Below are 25,428 nucleotides of genomic sequence, written 5' to 3'. Positions count from 1 at the left end.
ATTTTGTGAGTATACATCTTATTTCCCTTGTGAAACCCTCAAACCAGTATCTTCATTCCAAACTACATCAATGAATGGACATGTATCTATAAAGAAGTATGTCTCCATTCAAAGCAAGTTAGATGCAAAATGCAAAAGCCAAACATCCCTTGTGCAAATTACTATTGACTAGGCAGAGACAGCATTACTGAATGTACCAGGAGAGGGCAGAAGTGGCTTATGGGACTGAGGTTCTGGTGTCATTACAGATACCGGTGAGAGCAATTTAGAGTTTAGTGTGAGTTCATCCTTCTGCTGTTGACTCTTGGGTGGGGATTGCTGGGTACCTGTGGCTCATGCTTGTAATCCTAGCAACTCGGGAGGCTGAGATCTGAGGATTGTGGTGTTAAGCCAGCCGGGGCAGGAAAATCCACAAGGCAGGAAAGTCTGTGAGACTCCAATTAACCAGCAAAAATCCAGAAGTAGCACTGTGGCTCAAGTGGTAGAGTGCTAGCCTTGAGCAAAAAAGTCCAGCGACAGCATCTACACCCTGAGTTCAAGCCCCAGGACTGGCATGAAACAAAAGCAAAACAAAAGAACAGCCATAGGACCCTGGTCTCAGTTCTTGCACTAAACTAAGCAAGCCAGCAAGAGGGTGCTATTTATCTGACAAAGTCTGATCACCCATGAAAACAGATGAACCCAAGAACAAACCACTTTCCCTACCAAGATTATCCATGATGTATTACTTCTGGATACCTATTTTTACCTAGAGCTGGTTCTAGGATATCTTTAATATCTGCTAGGGTACCTGGACCTCTGAACAATGAACTGGAAGCTGCAAAGAGCAGTGGTAAGAAGAGCAGTGGCCCAATAAATCTCCTTCAAGACCTGAGCAAGAACCTTGATCAGTAATTCCAAGGCTGTCCTGAAGAGGGCATCCTCACAAAGGCTCTTTCTTCAGTATCACGTGGAAGTCAGGAATTGGTTGAGTTGTGTTCTTGGCATAAAGAATGATCTGGCTCCAACATTTTGATTCTTACATCCTCTCACTGTGGCTCCCATTCAGGATGACTGTCTCCCTTGGTCTTCCTGAGGGATTTAACTCTTTCACCAGCTCTTGCAATCTGTGTAGACACAAACTCTCATTTTATACAAAACTAGAATGTGGCAACTGCAGCCACACTGGTGTTAATAAGCAGCTAGGCAGAGCATCAGTACTGGCTGGTGGTCATCACTGCTGTTGGACCACTGTCTGGATACAACAACATCACCAGGAAATAAGACCTCTGTTTCAGAGAGTTCTCATGACCGAAGACCAGGCCCCCAGCTTCCCCAGGAGGCAGGTCTGTGGCTTGGGATGGAGAAGCTGTAGAGCTGTTCACCGCTATTACCCCCTTCCCCCATCCAGTGAGTTCCTGAAGCCCAGGGCAGTGCACTGCCTTGCTGCCCACACTATACACTCAGGCTCTCAGGAGGGCTCTGCAGAAGATTCTGCAGCCTGGATTCTGTGGCACTGTGAGCTCTGTAGCTGAGCTGAAGCTATGAAGTATCAAGGGGCTGAAAGCTTGATCTCCAATCTCTCAGTAAAGCCCCCAGAACACTAGGGGCTGGGGCCTAGGGCCCTGGGAAAATCAGCAGTCTAGGCAACACAGAGGCTGAAATTACTACCCTGTGTTTAAGATGATAGTCTGTGTTAAGGTTGGAATGTTTATTGCTTCTCTGCTTTCTAAGATAAGGAAGTCATTTATCACTTGTATGCAAACTATGCCTCATGCTAATGATTGTAACCCTAGCATTTGCTTGTAACTTCAGTCCCCTCCCTGTACTGAATGAACTCAATAAAAATGTTTGTTAAGGGGTCTTGGGATCTGACAGCAGGAATCGCTTCGGGTCCCCTGGTCCCCCCAAATCTTGGTTCTTCGGCCCAGCCTCCATCATTGTACTGCCCCTAGTTGTGGTGGATTGGGACATGGCATCATCACCTAAGAGTCATCTTAAATGCAGACACTGAGGCCATGTTTGTCACCACCCTTTTCTGGTAGGTCTGTGACTCTGGGAATCTGAGAATCAATCATGTACTAAGTCTTGGAGATTAAGAATGGATTTGATACTGGGGCTGGGAAAACTGGGAGGCCACATGCAGAAAACTAAAAGTGGACCCCAGCCTATCACCATGCTCCAACATCAACTCAAAATGGATTGAAGACCTTAACATCAAACCTGAATCTTTGAAACAACTGCAGGACAGAGTAGGAGAGACACTTGAACTTATAGGCACAGGCAGGAACTTCCTGAACAGAGTCCCAGGGTCACAACAAATTGGAGAAATACTTGACAAATGGGACTGCCTTAAAATAAAAAGCTTCTGCACAGCTAAATCTATCGCAACCAAGCTAGAAAGACAACCAACTAACTGGGAAAAAATATTTACCAGCAATATATCAGACAAGGGGTTAATATACAGTATATACAGGGAACTCAAGAAACTAATCCCTCCCAAACCTAACAAACCAATTACTAAATGGGCAAGGGAACTAAAGAGAGACTTCTCAGAAGAAGAGATAAAAATGGCAAAGAAACACAAGAGGAAATGTTCACCATCCCTGAAAGAAATGCAAATAAAGACAACCCTGAGATACCACCTTACCCCAGTCAGAACAGCCCACATCCTAAAGCCAGCCAACAACAAATGCTGGAGGGGATGCAGAGAAAGAGGAACCCTATTACACTGCTGGCGGGAATGTACACTTATACAACCACTTTGGAAAGCAGTCTGGAGGGTCCTCAGAAAGCTAAATATTGACCTCCCTTATGACCCAGTCAAACCACTTCTAGTCATCTACCCTGAACAACAGGAACCAGTATACAAGGACACGTGCACCTCCATGTTTATTGCAGCACTGTTCACAATAGCCAGGATATGGAAACAACCCAGATGTCCCACCACAGATGAATAGATCCAAAAATTGTGGTATCTATACACAATGGAATATTATGCAGCCATTAGAAAGGACAAAATAATGGTATTTGCAGAGAAATGGATGGAGCTAAAAGAAATCATGTTGAGCGAGGTAAGCCAAGAGCAAAGAGACAAACAACACATGGTCTCCCTGATAAGTAGATGCTAAATCCAAAATGTTAGGTGATACAACAAAATTAACAAGACTTAAGAAACAAAGGACTTCCACTCATCTGGTCGAAGCACTACTAAATAACCCCATGCTGCTGATATATATGTGCACACCGGAGGGAAACCAGGAAGATGACACAGAACTAGAGGGAATCAGGGGAAAACATACAACAGTGGGACCCATCAGCTGCACTGGACATTGATCAAAATGAACTAAGCAACTCAATGGCAGCGATGGGAGGGAGGGAACAAGTGGGAAAGAGGGAACAGCTGATGCTATGCAAAACAAAAAAAATGTACATATCACCTAATGTGGAAGAAATAACTGTATTGCAAAGCTCATAGAACTCATAAATGTTATAGACCATGATAGACAATTTACTCCATGAATGTTAGAATGTGTTTGTGACTTTAACTAAGCTTTACTATCCCACAATACTGTGAAATTTGTGAAATTATGTAACCACTTAATCACAATAAAGAATTGGGGAAAAAATGGGAAGGGGTCTGGCTTATTTCACTTAATATAAATTTTTCCAAGTCTTTCCATTTCCTAGCAAATAGGGAGGTGTCATTCTTTCTGATGGATGCAGATCCATTCATCTACTGAGAGGCATCTAGGTTGGTTCCATATCTTAGCTATGATAAATAATGCTGCAATAAACATAGTTGTGCTGGTAAAAAAAAAAACAAACAAAAAAGAATGCATTTGACACAGAAATGGAGAGACAAAACGTGAACAAAGCAGCAATGGTGTTCAGTAGACTTTTATGTTGAAAATGAACTATACAACTTGTAGGTGGGGACAGGTAGGAAAAACTGTGAGAGTGAAAGAAGGGGTGACATTATCCAAAAAGAAATGTACTCATACCTGACTTACAAAATGGTAACTCCTCTGTACATCACCTTTATAATCACATTAAAAATTTAAAAACGATTTTGTAAAAGTGAAAAAAAACCAAACCAACAAATGTGCATTTGAGCCTGGCACTTGTGGCTCATACCTGTAATCCTGCTACTCAGGCAGGATTCTGCACCCATGAGAAAGCCTGTGAGAGTCTTATCTCTAACTAACCACCAAAAAGTTTGAAGTGCATCTGTAGCACAAGTGGTAGAGCACTAGCCTGGAGCACAAAAGCTCAGGTACAATCGTCAGGCTCTGAGTTCAAGCCTGGTTTGGTGCACACGTGCGTGTGCGCACACACACACACACACACACACACACACACACACACACACACACACACACAGTGCATTTGACATTGATAGTGATGGTCCAGAAAGGCTGATTCTAATGAAGCTGGGGCTCAGCCTGATGACAAGGGCAGGGAGGAAATGGAAACTATAGGAAGATCAGGCTCAGAATGATCCAGTATCAGCTCATTCCAAATCCAAGAAAGAGCTACAGGGCATCCTTTTTTATTTCCTTTATGGCTCTCCATTTAGTCCCTCACAAGGGCTGCAGTGAAAGGTAATGACAGTGGCTGGCAGTGGGTATTACTTAGTGGACCCTGTGTTTTGTGCTTTCTGGTGGCTATGATATTGTTTTAACAAGTCTATTAGGAAAGTCCTTTGCTGTGGAGCCCATGCTGGCCTAGAACTGACAATCCTCCTGCTTCTGCCTCCTGAGGGCTGGAATTACAGTCATGCTCCACAACACCTAGGTTTATGTAACACAAGAACCTTTATAAGAAATGGAAATCCAGAAGAAATAGAATAAGCTAAATGCTTTTTTTTGGGGGGGGGGTCAGGTCGTGGGGCTTGAACTCTGGGTCTGGGCACTGTCCCTCAGCTCTTCAGCTCAAGGCTAGCGCTCTACCACTTGAGCCACAGTGCCACTTCCAGCTCTTTTCTTTTTGCTTATGTGGTGTTAAGGAATCGAACCCAGGGCCTCAGGCATGCAAGGCAAGTGCTCTACCACTGAGCCACCTTCCCAGCCCCGCTAAATGCTTTTTATACTAAACTGAATTTAGAAGAGGCAATTGTGGAAAAGTAATCAAGCTGCGGGAAGGCTAAATGAAGATAAGAATTATTTTGACAGATTCTGTGCTGGTGGCTCATGCCGTAATCTTAGCTACTCAGGAGGCTGAGATCTGAGGATCACGGAAGGAAAGTAAATGAGACTCTTATCTCCAATATACAACCAGAAAACTAGAAGTGGTGCTGTGGCTCAAGTGGTACAATGTTTGCCTTGAGCTGAAGAGCTGAGGGACATTGCCCAGAGTTCAAGCCCCACCACCAACAAAGGAAAAAAAAGGAAGGTTAGATGGCTGGTGATTCTTCTGGGAGCTGCTCCATGGCTCTGGGTCACTGAACACCTGTGTTACACCTGTGGCTGGCAGCACCATCTGCCCGAGCTTGCAGCACCGTGACGGCCCTCCCAGGATGTCATTCACCTTATCCTCTTGGCAACAAGTGATAAGGCCCGGAATAGAGAATGGGATTCGCCAGCCTCTAGTTTCCATCCTTTACCAGCAAGAAACATTTTCTTTGGCCCTACTCCAAGTTCTCTCTCTAATTGGCTGCCTCTATCAGGAGGGTTGTGCCACCCCTGATCAATACGGCCTACACCATAATTTGCAGGAACCACTACCAAACAAAACCAATGTGCCTTGTTCAAATACTTCTTGAGCTGCTAAAACTATGAATTTTCCTTTTACCAGCCATAGGATCTTTATTTGCATTTTAGTATCAATTGAAGCAGAAGAAAAGCATTTAATTTTAGCACAAATCTTACCCTTCATCTTAAAATTGTTTAATGCTAGCATTTTCGCTGTATTGCAGTGCTGGGGATCAAACCCAGAGCCATGTATCTGTTGGGCAGGAGGTCCCTCACCAAACTATCCCCCACCAGGCCTTTATATTGCCAGTTTTAAGTGTAATTATCATAGCATTTAACTTTTTTTGTGGAGCCACCAAAGTGACACTTTTTGTGTGTCAACACTGCACAGAACTAACAACTGTTTTTACTTCGTTCCTTGATATGGACACAATTCTGCCAACTCTACCTTCTGCTTAGTGATGAGTAAGATGGACTGAAGGGAAAGGAGCTCTGGGCTGCTCTGTCTTTCCTTTCCATCTAGGGTCACCCTATGCAGGGTGATAGGTTGGCCAATGCAGGGTTATTCCTTGAGTCAGAAGAAGTGACGGGGGGGGGGGGGGGGGGAATTTGCCTGCAGTGGAAGCAGCTCTGGTTCAATTGGGAATGTGCCCTCCACTTGCCTAGTATTCATTTGAGTCCTGGATAATCCCACATGCTAGGACCCATCAGATTTGACTCATGCTCTATGCAAATGTGGCAGCAAGGAGAGACAGGCAGGGGTATTCCAGCGTGCCCCCTCTGTTCATATATCTACTTCACTGCCCCAACAGATGACATGTACAAGGCACAGGTTCAAAGGTAAACTTATCTACAAGATGGCCATGGAAGAGCATTGAGCCAAATGCTGGGGCTTGTTGAGCACAGGGCCTTGTGGGGCTGCATAAGTTATGTGGCTCTGATGATCAGGATGACAGTGAGTTTAGAGACAGGTGGTCTGGAGGGGGGGGGGGAGAACAGTGGAAATATGAGTAAAAATCTCTGCACATCTGCTCTCCCAGCATTTCCTAGAGATGAACTCAAGATTGGTCTGGAGGGTAACTTCAGGGGGGCTTTTTGTGGTACTAGGGATTGAACTCAGGGCCTTGTATTTGCTAGGCAGATACTCTACCACTTGAGCCACACCTCCACCCCCTTTCTCCACAGGTTATTTTCAAGATATGTTCTTGCTTTATGCCTAGGTCATCCTAGACCTGTTACCTTCTACATGTGCTTCCCTGTGCCCTTGTGGATGACTGGCACATGCCACTATGTCCAGCCATTGGTAAGTTGCTAGCTTGGAAGCTTTTGTCCCTAGTCAGGCCTTGAACTGAGATCCCCTGATCACCACCTCCCAAGTAGCTAGGATTATAAGCTTGATGCATATAGCCCAGCCCTGTCCTTCCTGCTCTGTTGCTTTTGGAGTTATGGCACTTAAGGCCTTGGATTTTTTCTCCTCCAGAGATAACTGGGAGCTGTAAATAAGTTTGAGACCTTTGAAACTGGACCAGACATTTATAGATTAAACCAGTCTTGTATTCAATGTAACTAAGAAAACCTAGCCAGGTGCCAGTGGCTCACTCCTATAATCCTAGCTGCTCAGGAGGCTGAGATCTGAGGGTTTCAGTTTGAAGCCACCCTGCGTAGAAAAGTCCACAAGATTCCATCTCCAACCAACTAGTAACAAGCAGGGCTAGAGACATGGCTCAATTGGTAGAGCATCACCTATAAGCAGGCAAGCCAAGCCTAGTTCAAGCCCTAATACTGGCACAAAACAAACAGAAAAGAAGAGGAGGAGGAGGAAGAAAAAACAACAAGGAGGAGAGAAGGAAGGAAGGAAGGAAGGAAGGAAAGAAGGAAGGAAGGAAGGAAGGAAGGAAGGAAGGAAGGAAGGAAGGAAGGAAGGAAGGAAGGAAGGAAGGAAGGAAGAGAGGGAGGAAGGGAGGGAGGGAGGGAGGGAAGAAGGGAGGGTGGGAGGGAGAAAACCAGACCAATGCACACTGGTTTAATTAAAACAGGAGATTTAAATTCAGCAGTTTAAATTCAGGAGATTTAATACAGCAGTATAAATTCAATGGTGGTGTGATTCAATGAGCTTTTCTTCTGCCCTCCTTGCTATCCGAGTAGCAAGATGGCTGCCAACAACCCTTAGAACAAATTGCACTAGCATCCAGGGAGGGAGAAACTTTGCTTGTGAAAGTTCAGTCAGAAGAGTGAGAAAGCTTTGCCTATTCTCTGCAAAACTCCACATCTGGGTCATGAGCCAATCTACCAACAGATAGCCTATCCAACAAATGTGACCATGCTGATCATTTTAGGGCTCAACATCATGCCTTTTTCCCAACCCAGGGTGGAGCCAGCTCCCACCAGAGCTCATGTACTGCCTAGGAGAATGGGGAACTGGGGACACTAGAACAAACTTTGGGATGAATTACTTAGAGAGGAAGGAACAGACATTCAGAAGGCTGCCGTAGATGCCCACTTCCGAGGCTCTATCTCGGTGAACATGGCTGGCCATGGGAACCAGGAGAAAATATGTTATGTGATACTGTTTAGACGTTGAAAGTGGAAACTGCTTGGAGACCTACCCAAAAGACATTAAAATTAATAATTAAAAAATAATACTGCTCAAGCAAAACCTAAACCAAAGGGGAAGTGATTATCTGATTTTAATAACTGCCATGTATTAAGTTATTTGTGTGTGTGTGTTTGCTGACACATTTACTGAAGAGGAAGATGTAGCTTCAGGGAGAGCAATACATTTGCCCAAAGCCACAAAGATAATGAAGGCAGAGCCAGAATTTGGACCCAGGCCTGGTCTAGCACTCCATACCTCTGTTCTTTCCCAACGCAGGAACAGGAAGAGAGTTGTAAAACACTGTCAAAAGTTCTTAAGAGACAACTTGTATTAGGTTATTTTCTGCTGCTAGAATAAAACAGAGTCAGTCCAAGAACTGTATAAAGGAAAGATGTTGGGCTGGGAATATGGCTTATGGACGAAGCTCTGGGTTCGATTCCTCAGTACTACATGAACAGAAAAAGCCAGAAGCGGCCCTGTGACTAAAGTGGTAGAGTGCTAACCTTGAGCAAAAAGAAGCTTGGGGACAGTGCTCAGGCCCTGAGATCAAGCCTGAGGCGGGGCTGGAAAAAGAAAAAGGAAAGAGGCTTATTTAATTCATCATTTTGGAAGCCCCAAGTCCAAGATTAGGTAGCCCCATCTGCTTAGCCTTTGGCTATGGTTCCTTTGGTTATGTCTTAACCTGGTGAAAAAGTGGGGGGAAAAAAACATTAATCTTTTCTGTGAGTGGCCCCCCAATAGCCTAATTACCTCCCATCAGTCCCTATCTTGTAAAAGCCCCACCCCCTGTCCATACCACCACATTGAAAACCAAGATTTCAGCACACAGACTTTTGAGAAACACATTCTAATCAAATCCAAATCATGGCATACCCAAGTATTATGTCAGGGACTATATAACCAAATAAACAGAAAGAGGAAAAATTCCATGAAGCCAATTTTTGCACATTTCACTCGGTTTCATTCTGACATCTTCATATATATATTTCATATTTGATCATACTTACTCTCCCCATTACCATTTCTTGCTCGCCTTTCCCCTCCTACCAGTTTTCTTCTTCATAAACAGTCTTCCCTCATCTTTCCTGTCTTTTTTTTTTAAGTCTAGAGTCTACATATAAGAGAAAATGTGGTTTGTCTTTGTGTGTGTGTGTGTGTCACAAACTTAAACTCAGAGCCTCAAACTCTTGCTTGGCTTTTTTCACTCAAAACTGGTGCTCTACCACTTGAGCCATACCACCATTTCTAGCTTTTTTTGGTTAATTAGAGAAAAGAACCCATTTACTTTTCTGCCCAGATTTGCTTTGACCTGGATTTGCTTTGAACCTCCCGAGTAGCTAGGATTGGATTGCAGGTGTGAACTGGAACACTGTACTGATGTTTATCTCTTTAAAAAAATATTTCTGAGTCTGACTTACTTAGCTTAACAAAATGATCTCGTTATATCCTTTTTTCTTTTTTCAAACAACATGATTTTGTTCTTTTTTTATATCTGAATAAAACTCCAATGTGTATATATTCCACATTTTCTCTATCCATTCATCTTTTGACAGGCACCTACTTGGATTGCATAACTTGACTGTTTTGGATAATGCTGCAATAAATGTGAATGTGCAGGTGTCTCTGTTGCATGCCACAAAGCAAATTCTTTAGGTAAGAAAGTGCGTTGTCAGGGAATTTTATTCAGGAAACAGAAGGGCCATCTGCCCTGAATATAAGCTCAGTGTTGATCCTGCCTCATTTAGTGCATGCTAGTGGCTTCTGACATCCTGCATGAGCAGAACAGCAGCTTATAAGTACTTTCATAATCTTATTTTTTTATAAATCCTTTTTCTATAAACCATCAGACTTGGAGAGGCTGTACTGGAAGCCTGGGCCCTAGAATCCGCTCAGACGTGTCAGCAGTGCAAGTCTTTCTCAGCAGTGCAAGGCTTGGCTTCCACCCATCGTATGCAAGCCCCTGGCAAGCATCGATCTTCTCCCCCCATCTGCTGAGTGCAGACTTGAGAGAAGGTCAGGTTGCACAGGATGCAAAGTAAACCCGGTAAAAAGGAAATAGAAGGTCTTTGTGTTTCTAACTCAGATCCTTCCTCTCCTTGCAGCATGCTTTGTTTGTGCGCTCTTCACTTTCCTGGTCTTGCATTGTCCGTAGCTTTCACAGGTGAAGGGCTGCTGACTGAGCTGCTGGATGCTGCCGGTCAGCAAGGCTGGGCCATGGAATGACAAAGTTTCATGTGTAACATAATGTATGTGTTTCAGAGGAGCTGGCAAGGGGACAAGAGATGAAGCTCAAGAGTAGAGTGCTTACTTAGCATGTGTGAGGCTCTGGGTTCCATCCCCAGTACTGCAAATGAGATATGGACAGGAAGTCTGCGAGAGGGAGAGACAGAGAAAGACAGGAACAGAGAGAGACAGACAGAGACAGACAGAGATACAGGAAACAGAGAAAGAGGAAGGGAGGGAGAGAAGAGAGAGTAAGTCCCAAATCATCATCACAGGAAGAACTTGGCAAATATTTGAAAATGTAGATATCTAGGCCCCACACAGGAGATATCGATGCAGTATGTCAGGAGTAAAGACAGGCACATCCTTTGAACCCTCTCCCCCCAGGTGACTTGGGAGCTGCTAGGCTAGAGGTTGCCTAAGGCCCTTTCCTCGTTCCCATGATCCCATGCAGAAGTTCATAGCCAGCAAGATGCACAAGATGCACAAGATGCACAATGCACAATGTAGACGCATGCTAGAGTACTGTGTGGTCACAAAGCCTTCTCTGAATAGATGGATGAGTAGAGACCTCCACACATCATGTATATGGAACAACTTCTTAGTCCAGAAGTATAATGCATAGAGGAGGCAGCAGAGATACAAAGGTTATAGAAATTGTTGGAAAAATAAAAAAGCAAAAACAGAAACAAGCAAACAAAAAACCCTCAGGACCTTAATTGCCTGTGTGATGGAAGCAGGGTTCTCTTCTGAGACGATGAAGAGATGAAGCAGAAAGGGTGGCTTGTACCACCCTGCACCATACTCAATGCCACTGAAATGCTCCCTGAAAACAGGGCTCACTGATGGCTCACACCTGTAATCCTAGCTACTTAGGAGGCTGAGATCTGAGGATCATGGTTCAAAACAAGCCTGAGCAGAAAAGTCTCTGTGAGACTAGGATCTCCAATTAACTACATGGAAGTGAAGCTGTGGCTCAAAGTAGTAGAGTGTTAGCCTTGAACAAAAGAGCTCAGGGACAATGCCTAAGCCCTGAGTTCAAGTCCCACAACCTAACAAAGCAAAAAATAAAAAAGGTCTTATGCTACATGAGTCTCATCTTCCAAAAGCCGGTAGGCTAAAAATGAAAACAGAAACAGTACCTTTATATATACAATGTATGAAAGATAAGGAACAAGATGATCTGGATTTATTTATTCATTCATTCATTCATTTATTTCGTGGTAGTGGTAGCCCTAAGGCTTGAACTCAGAGTCTGGGCACTGAACTTTTTTGCTCAAGGCTGGTGCTCTACCACTTGAACCACAGCTCCAACTCCACTTCCAGCTGTGTGTGTGTGTGTGTGTGTGTGCATATGTGTGTGTGTGTGTGTGTGTGTGTTTAATTTAAGAGTTCCACAGTCTTTTCTATTTAGGCTGGCTTTGAACTGCTATCTGCAGATCTCAGCCTCCTGAGTAGCTAGAAGTATAGGTGTGAGCCATTGATAACTAGCTGGGTTTTTTGTTTGTTTGTTCTGTTGTAATGGGAAAACAATTGGATTATATCAACAGACCTGGAAGCTAATAGTATTATAATAGTTCAAAATATAAGACTTATTTATGGCTCTGTTCTTTAAAGAAGAGTTCATAAACACATCAGAGTTGCCCCTATGTGGAAAATTGGGAGTGCTCTGAAGAGGATTTTTTATGCAAATAATAAAATCATATCATCATCATCATCATCATCATCATCATGATGTATGGAGTAAGAGAACCTTTGGAGCCTGCCTTTAGCTATCTGGGATATGAATTTGGCTGGAGCTGTTCTTTTGCCAAGGCTGCATCGATGAGACAAGATCACACAGGCCAGTTCTGATGGATAATGTATTAAAATCACAACAGCCACTGCAGAGATGAGGTATTGGGAAGCTACTGTCATTATATAGTTTATGTTTAATGTGATTAAAAAGTTTTGAAAATTATTGGTAATAGCAACACAAGATGGTGGCTGTAATTAATGCCACTAAATAGTATTTTCACAACTGGCCAAAATGGAAGCATTTTTGCTTAGCACTATCATATTTTTTTAAAAAGTTTATTTAAAAGGGTAACGTTGAGGCCAAAAAAAAAAAAAAAATCACCACATCTGTTAGCTGTCATCACCTGCTCTGGGAAGCGTGCTAAAGCCAAAGTGGATAATTGTTATACAGTAGCTCACACAGAAAGATCTAGATTTAAAGTAGGTGCTAAGCAATACTTAAAAAAAAAAAAACACAGAAGGGAAGACAGATTTTATTAAATTTATTAGGGTCTTTCCAGGCCATCTGTGCACAGATTGACCCTCCTGTGAGCGGCAGCTGTTTTTATTCATTAGGAATGAGCAGATATTTAAGTCATTACTCAATGTTCGCCACACAGCTGGGGTTTGAATTGAAAAGCAGTTCATACCCAACACATTTGGCATCAGGTATCTGGAGGTCTTTGTGTCGAGACTTGGAAAGTATTTTCATCTAATAATGGATTCAGCTGACTGTCAGAGATAACTAGAAAGGCAAGTCTCCCTGGGTTGACGATTTGATCAATATGTATATTAGACTTCTCTGGATTTATAGCTTTCTGTATACCTAGAAATTTAATGTCAATTGACTATAATGTGGTCATAAGAATATGAGTTATTTCTCCTGCTTAAATTCCCTTCAAGGCATGTGCGGAGGGAAAAGTCAAATCAATATTAAAAAGTTTAAGTATCTTTTAAACAAAGAGAATTTCCTTTCTTGAACATTGTTGACAAATGTATTAGTCAAGGTAACTAAACTGTGCATCAGGAACAAATTAGCCCTAGTATCTCAGTGGCTTAACATATTTCTTTCTTTCCTTTCTTTCTTTTCTTCCTTTCCTTTCCTCTTTTTCTCTTTCTTTCTTTCTTTCCTTCCTTCCTTCCTCTCTTTTCTTTCTTTCTTTTCTTTCTTTCTCTTCTTTCTTTTTTTCTCTCTTTCTTTCCCTCTCTTTCTCTCCTCCTTCCTTTCTCTCTTCCTTTCTTTTTCTTTCTTTCTTCCCTCACCTCTTCCCCTTCCTCTTTCTTCCTCTTCTCCTTCTTTCTTTTTTGTAAATTTTTCCCCAATCCCCTAAAGCTTAGACTCAGGTTCTGGGCATTGTCCCTGAACTTTTTGTTTTTGGGGTTTTTTTTTTGTTTGTTTGTTTTTGTTGGTCGTGGAGCTTGAACTCTGGGCCTGGGTGCTGTCCCTCAGCTCTTCAGCTCACGGCTAGCACTCTACCACTTGGGCCACAGTACCACTTCTTGTTTTCTGAGTGGTTTATTGGAGATAAGAGTCTCATAGTCTTTCCTGCCTGGGCTGGATTTGAACAACCATCCTCAGATCTCAGCCTCCTGAGTAGCTAGGATTACAAGCGTGAGCCACTAGCACCCGGCTGTCCCTGAACTTTTTGTTCAAAGATAGCAGTCTATCACTTGAGCCACTGCTCCACTTCCAGATTTGGGGTGGTTAATTGGAATAAAGCGTCTCAAGGACTTTCTTGCCCAGGCTGGTTTTAAGTCCCAATCCTCATATCTCAACCTCTGAAGTACCTAACATAACCTGTGTGGGCCACTGGTGCCTCAGGGGCTCCTGCAGGCAATGCAAGCTACCTCAGTCTTGAGATATCCAAGGTTTCACAATGGGACAAGGAAACAAAGGATCATGAATCAATTTTAAAAGGCTTTGGGTTCAAGTGTTCCATAGCCCATTAGCTAAAACAAGTCATACAGCCCTGTATATCCAAGTAGGGGAGGCTGTTGGCAATTTGGGGACCATAGATGAGCCAATAATGCCTGCATTATAGCAAAGATATATCTTAGAACCCTTCTGTGGCCTGATTCCTTGAGCTAGACTGGTCACTGCTGGAAATAAGCATTTCTTCCTTCTATTTTAAGTAGATACAACACATGCCATTGGTTAACAATGGGCCTAGAGGACAAAGTCCTAAATTTAAAAAAAGAAGAAGAGGAATCACTGCATTGGAGAGAAAAATGACCACTAAGAAAACGTGGGGATCTGGCCCAGTTAGTTGGTCTGGTAAGCGCTCCCTGTCCACTTGCTCAGGTGAGTCACAGCACTTATAACCCCATGTGTGGTCCATGCAGTGGAATGCTCCATGCTGACAGTATGTGGCAGCGACTAACAGCAGAGGATCTGCTCTGCTCAGGCGGGAGGATTCTCTGCCAGCTCCGCCCTCCCACCCAGCTTCTGGAAGCAGTGTAAGAATGAGAGTCTCATTTTACACAGAGGATGCATCTTGGGAACACACACAAATTAAATTCAGTTTTAATCATACAAAGAGAATTAGATATTTAAGGGAATTCTTTAAAACAGATCTCCTTGGTCAGATGTAGTAGTGCATACCTGTAGGCTAAGGCAGGAAGCTAGAGAGTTCAAGGCCAGCTTAGACTATACAGCAAGACCTTTGTCTCAAAAAGAAAAAAAGGAAAAGGAAGGAAGGAAGGGACAAGGGTGAGGAGAGGGATGGAAGAAATAAGGGAAGAAAGTAAGAAGGATGTAAGATTCTATGGATTTATTTCTTCCGGTTGGCTTTGAAACACAATCCTCAGTTCTCAGCCTGCTGAGTAACTAGGATTACAGGTATGAGCCTAACCTCTGTGCTTCTTTTTTTAAAAATGGCATTTAAGCCAGGTGTCAGTGGCTCACGCCTGTAATTCTAGCTACTCAGGAGGCTGAGATCTGAAGACCATGGCTCAAAGCCAGCCCAGGTGGAAAATTTGTGAGAATCTTATTTCCAATTAACGACCAAAAAGTTGGAATTGGAGCACTAGCCTTGACCAAAACCGTTCAGGGACAGTGCCTAGGCACAAAACAAACCTAAAAATAAAACAAAAACGTATGGCTCCTTAGTTGTCAATTGGCTACATCGAATTAATTGGCTAAAGTCATCCATCAACCATATACTCAGATGTTTCATATGGGGGCAATGGGAGGTAAGAGCCCTTCTCCCTAGTCTCAAGCTTGTGTCAGTAGAGGGTACTTATTTGTTCATGTCTTGGCATCCATTTATATAGAAGAAATAACTGAAGAACAAATATGCAGTTAGGCTTCCCCAAAATCCATAGTTGACAGAAAGGTTACCCCTGGCAAAACATCTGGTAGGTGAGTCTGCATTTGTCAATGACTTCTCCCAACCATCCAAACTCATCTCCCACTTGCCATATGAAAGCTAGAAAACACAGCATCCAAAGTGGAATCCTGTACAAAAAGAAACAAAACAACAACAACAAAACCCAGAGTAATATAACAGAAAACAGAATCAAGAGAAAATACACAAAATTTTGTTCACACCCACTGTCTGAATTATCTGCCAGCTGCTTTCCAGGGCTGGAGCTCTTCAAAAGATACTAGCTAGGCTATTGATCAAAAACATCAAAGAATGTCTTTGACAGTACCGGGGCTTGAACTCAGAGCGTGGGCCATGCCCCTTAGCTTTTTGGCTTAAGGCTGATGCTCTACCACTTGAGCCATAGCCCCACTTCTGGATTTTAATAGTTCATTAATAAGACTTTCCTTCCCAGGATGCCTGGAACTTTGGTCCTCAGATCTCAGTCTTCTGAGTAACAAGGATTACAGGTATGAGCCACCAGTGCCCAGCTAAAGGAACATCTTAAAAATTGTGTTTGCATATGTCATTGATAGTCATAAACTCCATCCCCTGCAGGGAATATCTGCTTTGGGATACACCACTGGGACTTTCATGTCTGAGGTCACCTCACTATTAAATGCCCTCATCTCCTGACAACATCTGCTGAGGAATGTCCTGGAATGTACAAACACACACAATAATCTCTTTTACAGCCTCCTACTGGGATCTGCTTGAGCCTATCTGGCTCTAAGGAAGCCCCAAGGCTCTGGGCCCAATGGAACTGAGTATCCCCAAGGTGTTAAGCAAGGACTTCAATGGTTCGGGGACCATGGAGACACTCAAAACAAGGGCAACGTTTTCAGTTGTAATCACCTCTGCCCTCCCTCCGCCCCTCCTCACAGCCGCCTCGTTACTGGGCTGCTAAATGGAACTTTCCTTTAGAAATGTTACTGTCCATGGGGTCTGTTCTTAAAAACAACCAACTTTCCTTTTATGAGAGCCAGCCCCGGAACCCAAAGGCAATTTAATAAACAAACCAGGACCCTAATAAACAGCATTGATTTTTTTTTTCCTGGCCACCTGAAACTGTTTGAAACCAAATCAAATTTTTGTGCTCCTCATAGCGAGGTAATGCACAGTGAGTCCATAATCACTGCAGCAGCAACAAACAGGTTTATCCAGTCCCTGGAGGCAGCAGCTTACTTGTGATGATAAATGCTCTGCCTTAAATCCCCCTGGGACCACTGAATATAGAGTCCCAGCATCCTTTGTGAGATGCATTGCTTAGCATCATGGTACTGCAGTGAGGCCAAGAGAAATTTAAAGAAGTGAGGCGACATTTCTCAGAGTTTCCAAAAAAGAGCAGAGAGTCGCGATCCAGTAGAAGATCTTGAAATGAACTTAACAAAATTAAAATCAAAATATTAGAGTGCTTTCTAACTTAACTATTGTTCAGAGCAGGGCATCTGGTGGCTTACACCTGTAATTGTAGCTACTCAGGAGGCTGAGAAATGAGGGTCAAGGTTCAAAGCCAGCCCAAGAAGAAAAGTCTGTGAGACTCTTATCTCCAATTAACCACCAAAAAGTTGGAAGTGGAGCTATAGCTCAAGTGGTAGGAGTCAGCCTTGATGAAAAGCTATGGGGTAATGCCCAGGTCCTGGGTTCAAGCCACAATAATAATACAAGGGAAACAAGTATGGTGTGGTACTGAAACAGGGTCCAAAGTCTAGGAGTCTCATGTTAGATCTGCCCACTTTCTCTCACATGCCAAATAAAGAGACATAGTAAAGGGCGGAGAAAGGAGTTAACACATGGCAGCTATGGAACACAGCACTTCAGCCATCTTCTGAAGTACAGACTGCTGTTCTCATTTTTCACTCATTGTGAAATGGAATTTCTCTAAGCCTTAGTTTCCTCTTCCAAAAGACAGGAACAATCACAGACAGTGCACAGTTTAGTATAGCATTAGATGAAGCCAGTCACGTATGCCAAAACATCTCAACAAGCATTTTACTTAGGTTTTGCTATTTTTTTTTCATGAGTAATAGCTTTCCCCTGTAGGAAATAACCAAATACAGATAAGCACCAAGAAGAAAATCAAAGTCCTCTGTGAATTCTACCACTCAGCAAAAATCACTACTGACATTGTGGCTCAATGGTTCTGGTTTGAGACGGATAAAATAATTGATGGAGATAATATGTGTTAACCCAGCATTTCTGGTCACAGGTGAGAAGAAGAGAAATTTGGCCCAAGTCTCCCTAGAGAAATAAGTTTACATCAGTTAATTACTTGTCCAAACTATTCACGAGGAAAATGTTACCAAAGACCCTGACTTGCCAGGTCTAATTCTGATTCTTTCAAGTGAAATTTCATATACACACATACACCCCCCAACACACACATCAGGTGATACACATGCATACATACATGCAATTTAATCTGCTCTTCTCTAGCACTACTATAGAAGGATAATGAAATATGTAATAAAATTAAATAGAACATGGCCTGATGAAAGAGGATCAAAAACTTGAATATGCATCAAAATCAATTATATATAATATGTATGTATAAGTGAAGGATAGAATTAGAAATATGGCTCAGTAGAACTTTAGCAAGGTATAATGGCACTATTTCTAACTCCAACATATTTACCTCTCTTTCTTTCTTTCCTACTTCTCCCTCCATTACTACTTTGTTCTGTGCCCCTGGGCGCAAGTGTCTCTCCTGCTGCATGACTTCACCAGGTTGAGGTGGCTCCTGTCCCAGGCTGTAGTGACATCTTATCTGATAACAATGGGGATGATGACTATCCCTGGAGACAGCACGCACGCACACAAATACTATACCCACCTCCTCCCTCCGCTTCTTCCTCTTCCTCTGCTTCCTTCTGGAAAATTACAGGTCTTTATCACTCTTTTCCTGCAGCCTCAGGTGTACTGTGGCAAAACCCTTTACTGTTTGCTGTATGGATCCTGGTATTCAGTCTCACCATGCTGGCCTTCCATGTCCTGTGAAGCAGATGTGTCTGTGTGTTCCAGGTGGAGATTTGCTCATTATGAAGACTGACGACTGCTCCTAACACCATGTGCATGTGTGCCTGCGTGCATGTGCGCACACACACACACACACACACACACACACACACACACACACACACACCACATATCAGAAGGAAGTAGACTTCACTGTGAGGCCCTGGCTTGAATGCTAGCCTATCCTTGCAGAAAGTAAAATTCCTTTCATGGTGGGTTCTATGCATTGCTACTGAGTGTTCTGTACTTGGCCTGGTGCCCGTGTCTTTACCTGGCTATCTGTGCACACATCTGTGATTCAGGGGTAGTTAGTTCTGTGCTATAAACGAGTTGGGTTTGTTTCCAGTCAGGGAGAATGAATTGAGGTGCCATCCATGCCTGTGTTTGGGCTTCTGAACATCATACAGTGGCTCTTCTGCTTAAGGACAGGTTCAATTTTGGAGGGCTTTTGTAAGTCAAGATGTCTGGTATCTAGGATGATACCAAAGAGTAACCACTGGCCATCCTTCTTGCTGCTGTGGTTATTGATTTGAAGCTCCTGGCAGTTGATATAGTACTAGATTAGTGTGTCCCCCAAACTCTGAGTGGGTCAGGGAGGGGGAGCTCCTCCCATGGGAAACCCCCTTGCTTTAGAATTCATGTGTGTGTGTGTGTGTGTGTGTGTGTGTGTGTGTGTGTGTGTGTGTGTGTGTGTGTGTGAACACTAGAGCTTGAATTCACTGTCCCTTAGCTCTTTTGCTTAAGGTTGGTGCTCTGTTACTTGAGCCACAGATCCACTTCTGGGCTTTTGGTGGTTAATTGGAGACGAGAGTTTCATGGACTTTCCTTCTCAGATTGGCTTCCTTCCAACTGTGATCCTCAGATCTCAGCCTCCTGAGTAGCTAGGATTATAGGTGTGTACCACTGGTGCCAAGCTAGAAATTCTTGATGAAGACACTGTCAGGGGTATCTCTGGAGTGATCTCCACAGGAGCACAGCACCCACTCCATTGTGCTTCTATCTCAGCTGCATGCACAACCTTTATGGTGTTAAGCTGTGAGTTGCTTTTGCTTTGCTTTGCTTTGTTTCTTTATGATCAAACCAAGCACAGAATGTCCATCAATCAGAAGTGTCAGCTCACACCTGGAGGCTCAGTTCTGTCTATGGCTGTAAAAGAACCCTTATGTCCAGTGAAAGCATCTTATTTGAGCTAAAGTCACCTGGTGTCACCTTTGGTCATCCACCCCAGGCCTCCCAGTCACCTCTCAATACTTCTCTATGGTAAGAAAGTACTTGGTGCGCCCTCTGCTGGGTCAAAATGGAATAGCCCTATTCTGCCCCTGTCCTCCTGGGCAGGTTATTTCCATTTTCCCTAGAATTATAGAAGACTTGGGACTCCTACCTCATTTGCAATCCTTGGCTCCATCCTCTTTCTGTCCCCACATCACCTTCTCCAAGTTGGGGGCAGAGCCTGACTTGAAGGACTCAGTCTCCCTCCTCTCTCCTTCCTCACTATCTACCCACCCTTGGGGTGATACATCAATATTCTCAGACAATGTTCAGGCATAAATAAAGTTGAAAACAAAAGAGCACATTTCAAAGCCCAATGTGGCCACACATCAGTTAGCACTTAACCAGCCCTCTCCTTCATGTCCCTGACACTGAGCCCCAAGCAGAAGCTTGAAAAGAATGTTCAGGCTCCAGCTTAATAAGTCAAGCCAAGCCACCCCCTGCACTGACCCCGCATGAATGCTTCTACTGCTCTTGTTTGCATGTTGTAAAGATTGGAGGAACCTGAAGAAAAACCATAGGTTCAGAATTTTGTATGTTCGTATGTGTGTGCTAGTAGTGGAACTTGAACTCGCAGCCTGGGTGCTGTTCCTTAGATTTTTTTGCTCAAGGCTAGTGCTTTACCAGTTAAGCTATAGCTCCATTTCCAGCTTTTTAGTGGGTAAGTGGAGATCAGAGTCTCATAAACTTTCTTGCTTAGGCTTGCTTCAATCAGTGATCCTCAGATCTTAGCCTCCTAAGTAGCTCAGGTGTGAGCCATCAGTGCCTGGCTCAAAATTCTTTTTTTTCTTTTTTGGGTCCAGTCGTGGTGCCTGAACCCTGGGCCTGGGCACTGTCCCTCAGCTCTTCAGCTCAAGGCTAGCACTCTACCACTTGAGCCACAGCGCCACTTCTGGCTTTTTTCTTTTTGCTTATGTGGTGCTGAGGAATCGAACCCAGGGCCTCAGGCATGCAAGGCAAGTGCTCTACACTGAGCCACCTTCCCAGCCCTCGAAATTCTTGATAACAAATGGCAGACATGGGCTAGTGCCTCAGTAATCAGGTCTCAGATATTGGCAATTCCTTATTCTCATAACATCTCTAGAATGTTGCAGAAATCTATATCCTGGTATTGCTTATGATTTATCAATATGTCTATAAATGTGACAAAGCATTCCCTTTACTGGAAATTACTCAGCAGAAGAATTTCTTTCATTTCTTCCTTTCTTTATATTTTGCTTTACAGCAAACATAGTATTTAAATACTACATGCCATATAAAAATTAAAGGAAAAGGCATAATCAAAATATGTAATATATAATTAAAATGGGACCACATGAAATGCTATGACAGTTAGAAAGCAGTTCTCAATCTCTTTTCTTTCTCTACACCAGCACACTTACCTCCCACCCAGAGGGAGTGGTGGAAAGTGTTCTCATTCCCATAAAGACATCATCCTCTGTTGCTATGAAAATGTAGACACCACCCCTGTTGCCATGGAGATATGGACTCTATTTCCTGCTTTCATGGAGATTGTGTCATAGATTGTATGGGCCAAATTTTTGACTGAGTGAGGTACAAGGATGGTATAATGATCAGCTATAAGCTGCACATATTTTCTAGCATAAAAAGTAGTTCTCATCTGGGAAAGGGCAATGAAGTGGGAAAGAGAATGTCCACATGTAAGCCGGTAAAGGGATGCTGAGTAATTCAGGGGTGACCACTTCAGCATTCTGAATGAGCTCTGGAGCAGACTGAGTGCTAAAGGGTTCGAACCTCCCTCAGTGGACATTGAGGTGGTTTTCAAGACAGATGTTCTGGGGTGCAGACAAATGTTCCACAGCTGTTATTTGTTGTTGGACTGGTTTAATTCAGAGCTGACATGCAGGCTGTCTAGCGAGTGGCAAGCTGTTTCTCTTTAGATAGACCCCCAGTCATGTCATTTCCCTCACTCGGGGGAAACAGGGGTAGAGCTCCATAAGAAGCGCAGGGCTGAACTTGCCGGCATGGTTTGAGGTAGGCTTTCTGCATGGGTGTTGACTGGGCAGTGTACACTGCAGAATCAGAGTGGAAGCTGGGTGCTGGTGGCTCATGCCTGTAATCCTAGCTACTCTAGAGGCTCAGATCTGAGGATCACGATTTGTTTTGTTTTGTTTTGTTTTGTTTTTGGGTCTGGTCATGGGGTCTGAACTCTGGGCCTGGGCGCTGTCCCTCAGCTCTTCAGCTCAAGGCTAGCGCTCTACCACTTGAGCCACAGCACCACTTCCAGCTTTTTTCTTTTTGCTTATGTGGTGCTGAGGAATCGAACCCAGGGCCTCATGCATGCAAGGCAAGCGCTCTACCACTGAGCCACCTTCCCAGCCCGAGGATCACGATTTGAAGTCAGCTTGGCAGAAAAGTAGACTCTTATCTCCAATGAACCAGCAAAAAATAGTGGAGGTAGATTTATGGTAGAGAACCAGCCTTGAGCAGCAAAAGCCAAGGAAGCCCCAGTACTAGCATTAGAACAAATATAAAGAAAAGAGGAGAGAGAGAGAGAAAGAGAGAGAGAGACAGAGAGAGATAGAGAGACAGAAAGAGAGAGAGGCTGGACACCCATGGCTCAAGCTTGTAATCTAGCTACTCAGGAGGCTAAGGTCTAAGGAGCTTGGTTTAAAGCCAATCAGGGCAGGAAAGTTCATAAGACTCTCATTTCTAAATAATTAGCAAAAAGCTGGAAGTAGAACTGTGGTTCAAGTGGTAAACAAAACACTTGCTTTGAGCAAAAAAGCTTACAGACAGTACCCAGGCCCTGAGGACTGGCAAAAAAAAAAAATAATTAATTAGTTAATTAAACTTCAAAAGAAATGAAAGAAGAAGAAGAGATAGCTACTGGAGACTGACCCACAGAACTTAGTATCTGTTCCCAGCAGTGATGTGGTCAAGTACTCCATGGAAAATGAACAGGGGAATCGCTGAACTTTCCAGATGCTACAAAAACACTCAAGGGAACACACCCACTAATCAACTGTTCCCCTTTGAGAAAAGAAGGCAGCAAAGATAAACTGGGAATCAGTCATTTCATTCTATTTGGCACATGCAACAAAACCATTCTTTGCTTCAATCAACAGAAACAAGAGTGGAAAGCAGTTAAAAAAAAAAAATAGGACCATTTCAGTCAAGCCAGCCACAATAGGGTTTCACAAACCATCAGAACTCAAATTCAAAAATCACAGCTCCAAAGATTGTGGCACAGCCATGGTCTGACTGGGGACAGGCCATTCACTTCAGGTGTGACTGATGATGCCATCTTCCTGTAGCCTTCAGTAATTCTCTATGAGAACGCACAACATGGCCAAAGCATTCTGACAGAATCTCATGTTCGTTTTCTTGGGGGAACTTTTCATTGTTGATGACATAGCTGTGTCATTATAACTTCACAGTCTCAGCGTCCTCCTTAAAAACCCTGGGGAATGGAATGCTCCAGTCTTTGGGATGCTTTGCTTGGCCTTACTTCCACTGGGGTTCACAAGAAGGGGGTATAGCTTATGGATGTCACACTGGAGACCCTCAGGGCCTGATCTAGACAAATTTTGCTTCATAAAGCTCCTAATCCTCTGGTGGGTGGATGATCTACAGTGGGATACTAAACACTGAATTAACAGAAAATCCTCAGCGATTTTAGTGGTGATTTGTCTTTGTATGAGTTACATCTAAGGAGACAACAGCTCTCTTTTGTAAAGACTGGCTGTCCCTAGTTCACTTTTAGGTCAGCCTTGTAGCATAGCAGCCAAGTTATGTTCTCTATCTTGGGAGGCAGCATTTTGCCATTGGGAACAGAAACAAAAATAGGAAGAGTATGTTTTTCGAACACATTTTCTACCAGGGGTGATGGCACATGCTTATAATCCCCATAGTCAGGAGGCAAAGGCAGGAGGGTTGGGAGTTTGAGAGTAGCCTAGACTACACAGAGAGACCCTGCTTCAAGACTTAAAGAAAAAAAAGGCTAGATGTACAATTCAATTTTAGAGTATTTGCCTCATATGTACACAGCCCTGGGTTCAATCCAACCTCCAGCACCACAAAACTAAATAAATAGACTTAAAAAATCAAATACATTTTCTGACTTTGAGACTTAAACTTACTATATTGCTTCAAAGGTAAAGGAAGGGCAAATGGACTCTGATAATAAACTGGGTTTAAAGCCAGTGGCTCATACCTGTAGTCCTATCTACTCAGAAGGCTGAGATCTGAGCATCACGGATGGCTCAAAGCCAGCCTGGGCAGGAATGTCAGTGAGACTCTTATTTCCAATAAACCACAAGAAAACAAAGTGGTACTGTGGTTCAAGTGGTAGAGCACTTCCCTTGAGCTGAAGAGCTCAGGGACAGTGCCCAGGCCCCAGAGTTTCAACCAACAACAACAACAAAAGTAAGGGTTTGCATATGAAGCATGTTGTAATCAGGTTTCTAAAAGCCTCATGACTTAAAGCATTCTATTAGGCTGGCATGGTGGCCAAGTCTGCAATCCCAGCTACTTAGGAGGCAAAGATAGAGAGGCTTATAGTTTGAAGCCAGCTTAGACAAAAAGTTAGTGAGACTCTGGGCATGGTAGTATTTGCCTGTAATTCCAGCTAACTGTGATGCACAAGCAGATGGATCAAAGTTCAAGGTAGCCTGAGCAAAAAAGCATGAGACTATGTAAAAGGTAACCTAAAGCAAAAAAAAAAGTCTAGGGTATGGCACAAATGGTAGAGTATCTGCATAGCAATACTCAGTATCTTAAGAAGGGAGGAAAGGAAGGAGCGGGATAAGGGAGAAAGGGAGAGAGGGGGAGAGGAAGGGAGGGAAGGAAGGAGAGGGAGGAGGGAGGACAGAAAAAGAAGGAAGGGAAGAGGAAGGAAGAAAGAATGGAAGAAGAGAAAGATAAAAGGAAAGCGAGAGAGAGAGAGAGAGAAAGAGAAAGAAAGAGAGGGAGGGGGAGGGAGGGAGGAAAAGAGGGAGGAAGGGAAGATACAAAAAGGGAAGGAAAGCAAAGAAAAGGAAAGGGGGAAAAAAGAAAACCTCAAAGAAGCCAGGCACCTTTGTCTTACATGTGTAATTCTAGCTGCTTGAGAGGCTGAGAATGAGAAGCCTGCAGTTTGAAGGCAGCCTCTGTGTACAAGTGAGACCTCAACCAACAGCTGGGCTTAGTTGCACATGCTACATGGGTCAGCTGAGATTGGGGGAATCAAAAATTCCAGGCTAGTCTAAGCATTGAAGTTCACAAGACTCCATTGGAACAAAAGAAGCTTTTTGTGTGTGCTTGTTATCCCAACCACAATGGGAAGACTAATATAGGTAGATAGCAGTAGCAGGGTACTCCCAGGCAGAAAATGCAATTAAGAAAGGACTAGTCATGGTTCAGCGGTAGAGTATGTTCCTAGCAAGTATGAGACCTTGAATTCTAACCACGGTACTGGCAAAAAGTAAAAAAAGAAAGAAAAAAGAAAGCAGCAAAGCATCCTTTGGTTCTGCTCACCTTCTAGTCATCCCATTAGTGGGGAAAGGTACCC

General features: G+C 43.4%; 1 protein-coding gene across 1 annotated transcript in view; it reads right to left on the bottom strand.

Moving 5' to 3' along the window:
* Positions 1–989: 989 nt before the first annotated feature.
* The window catches only part of Wdfy2 (WD repeat and FYVE domain containing 2), a 243,666-nt gene continuing 219,227 nt past the window's right edge, over positions 990–25,428 (bottom strand). The window contains exon 12 of the mRNA XM_042685433.1: positions 990–1,106. Within this exon, the coding sequence (XP_042541367.1) occupies positions 1,029–1,106 (78 nt within the window). The 3' untranslated portion in view covers positions 990–1,028. The remainder of the gene's footprint in view (positions 1,107–25,428) is intronic.

Source organism: Dipodomys spectabilis, unplaced genomic scaffold (assembly GCF_019054845.1).
Source record: "Dipodomys spectabilis isolate Male_0828 unplaced genomic scaffold, ASM1905484v1 ptg000095l, whole genome shotgun sequence".
In the NCBI taxonomy this organism is placed as follows: domain Eukaryota; kingdom Metazoa; phylum Chordata; class Mammalia; order Rodentia; family Heteromyidae; genus Dipodomys; species Dipodomys spectabilis.
The sequence above is the reverse complement of the archived record's forward strand: the minus strand, read 5'-3'. Positions and strand labels throughout refer to the sequence as shown.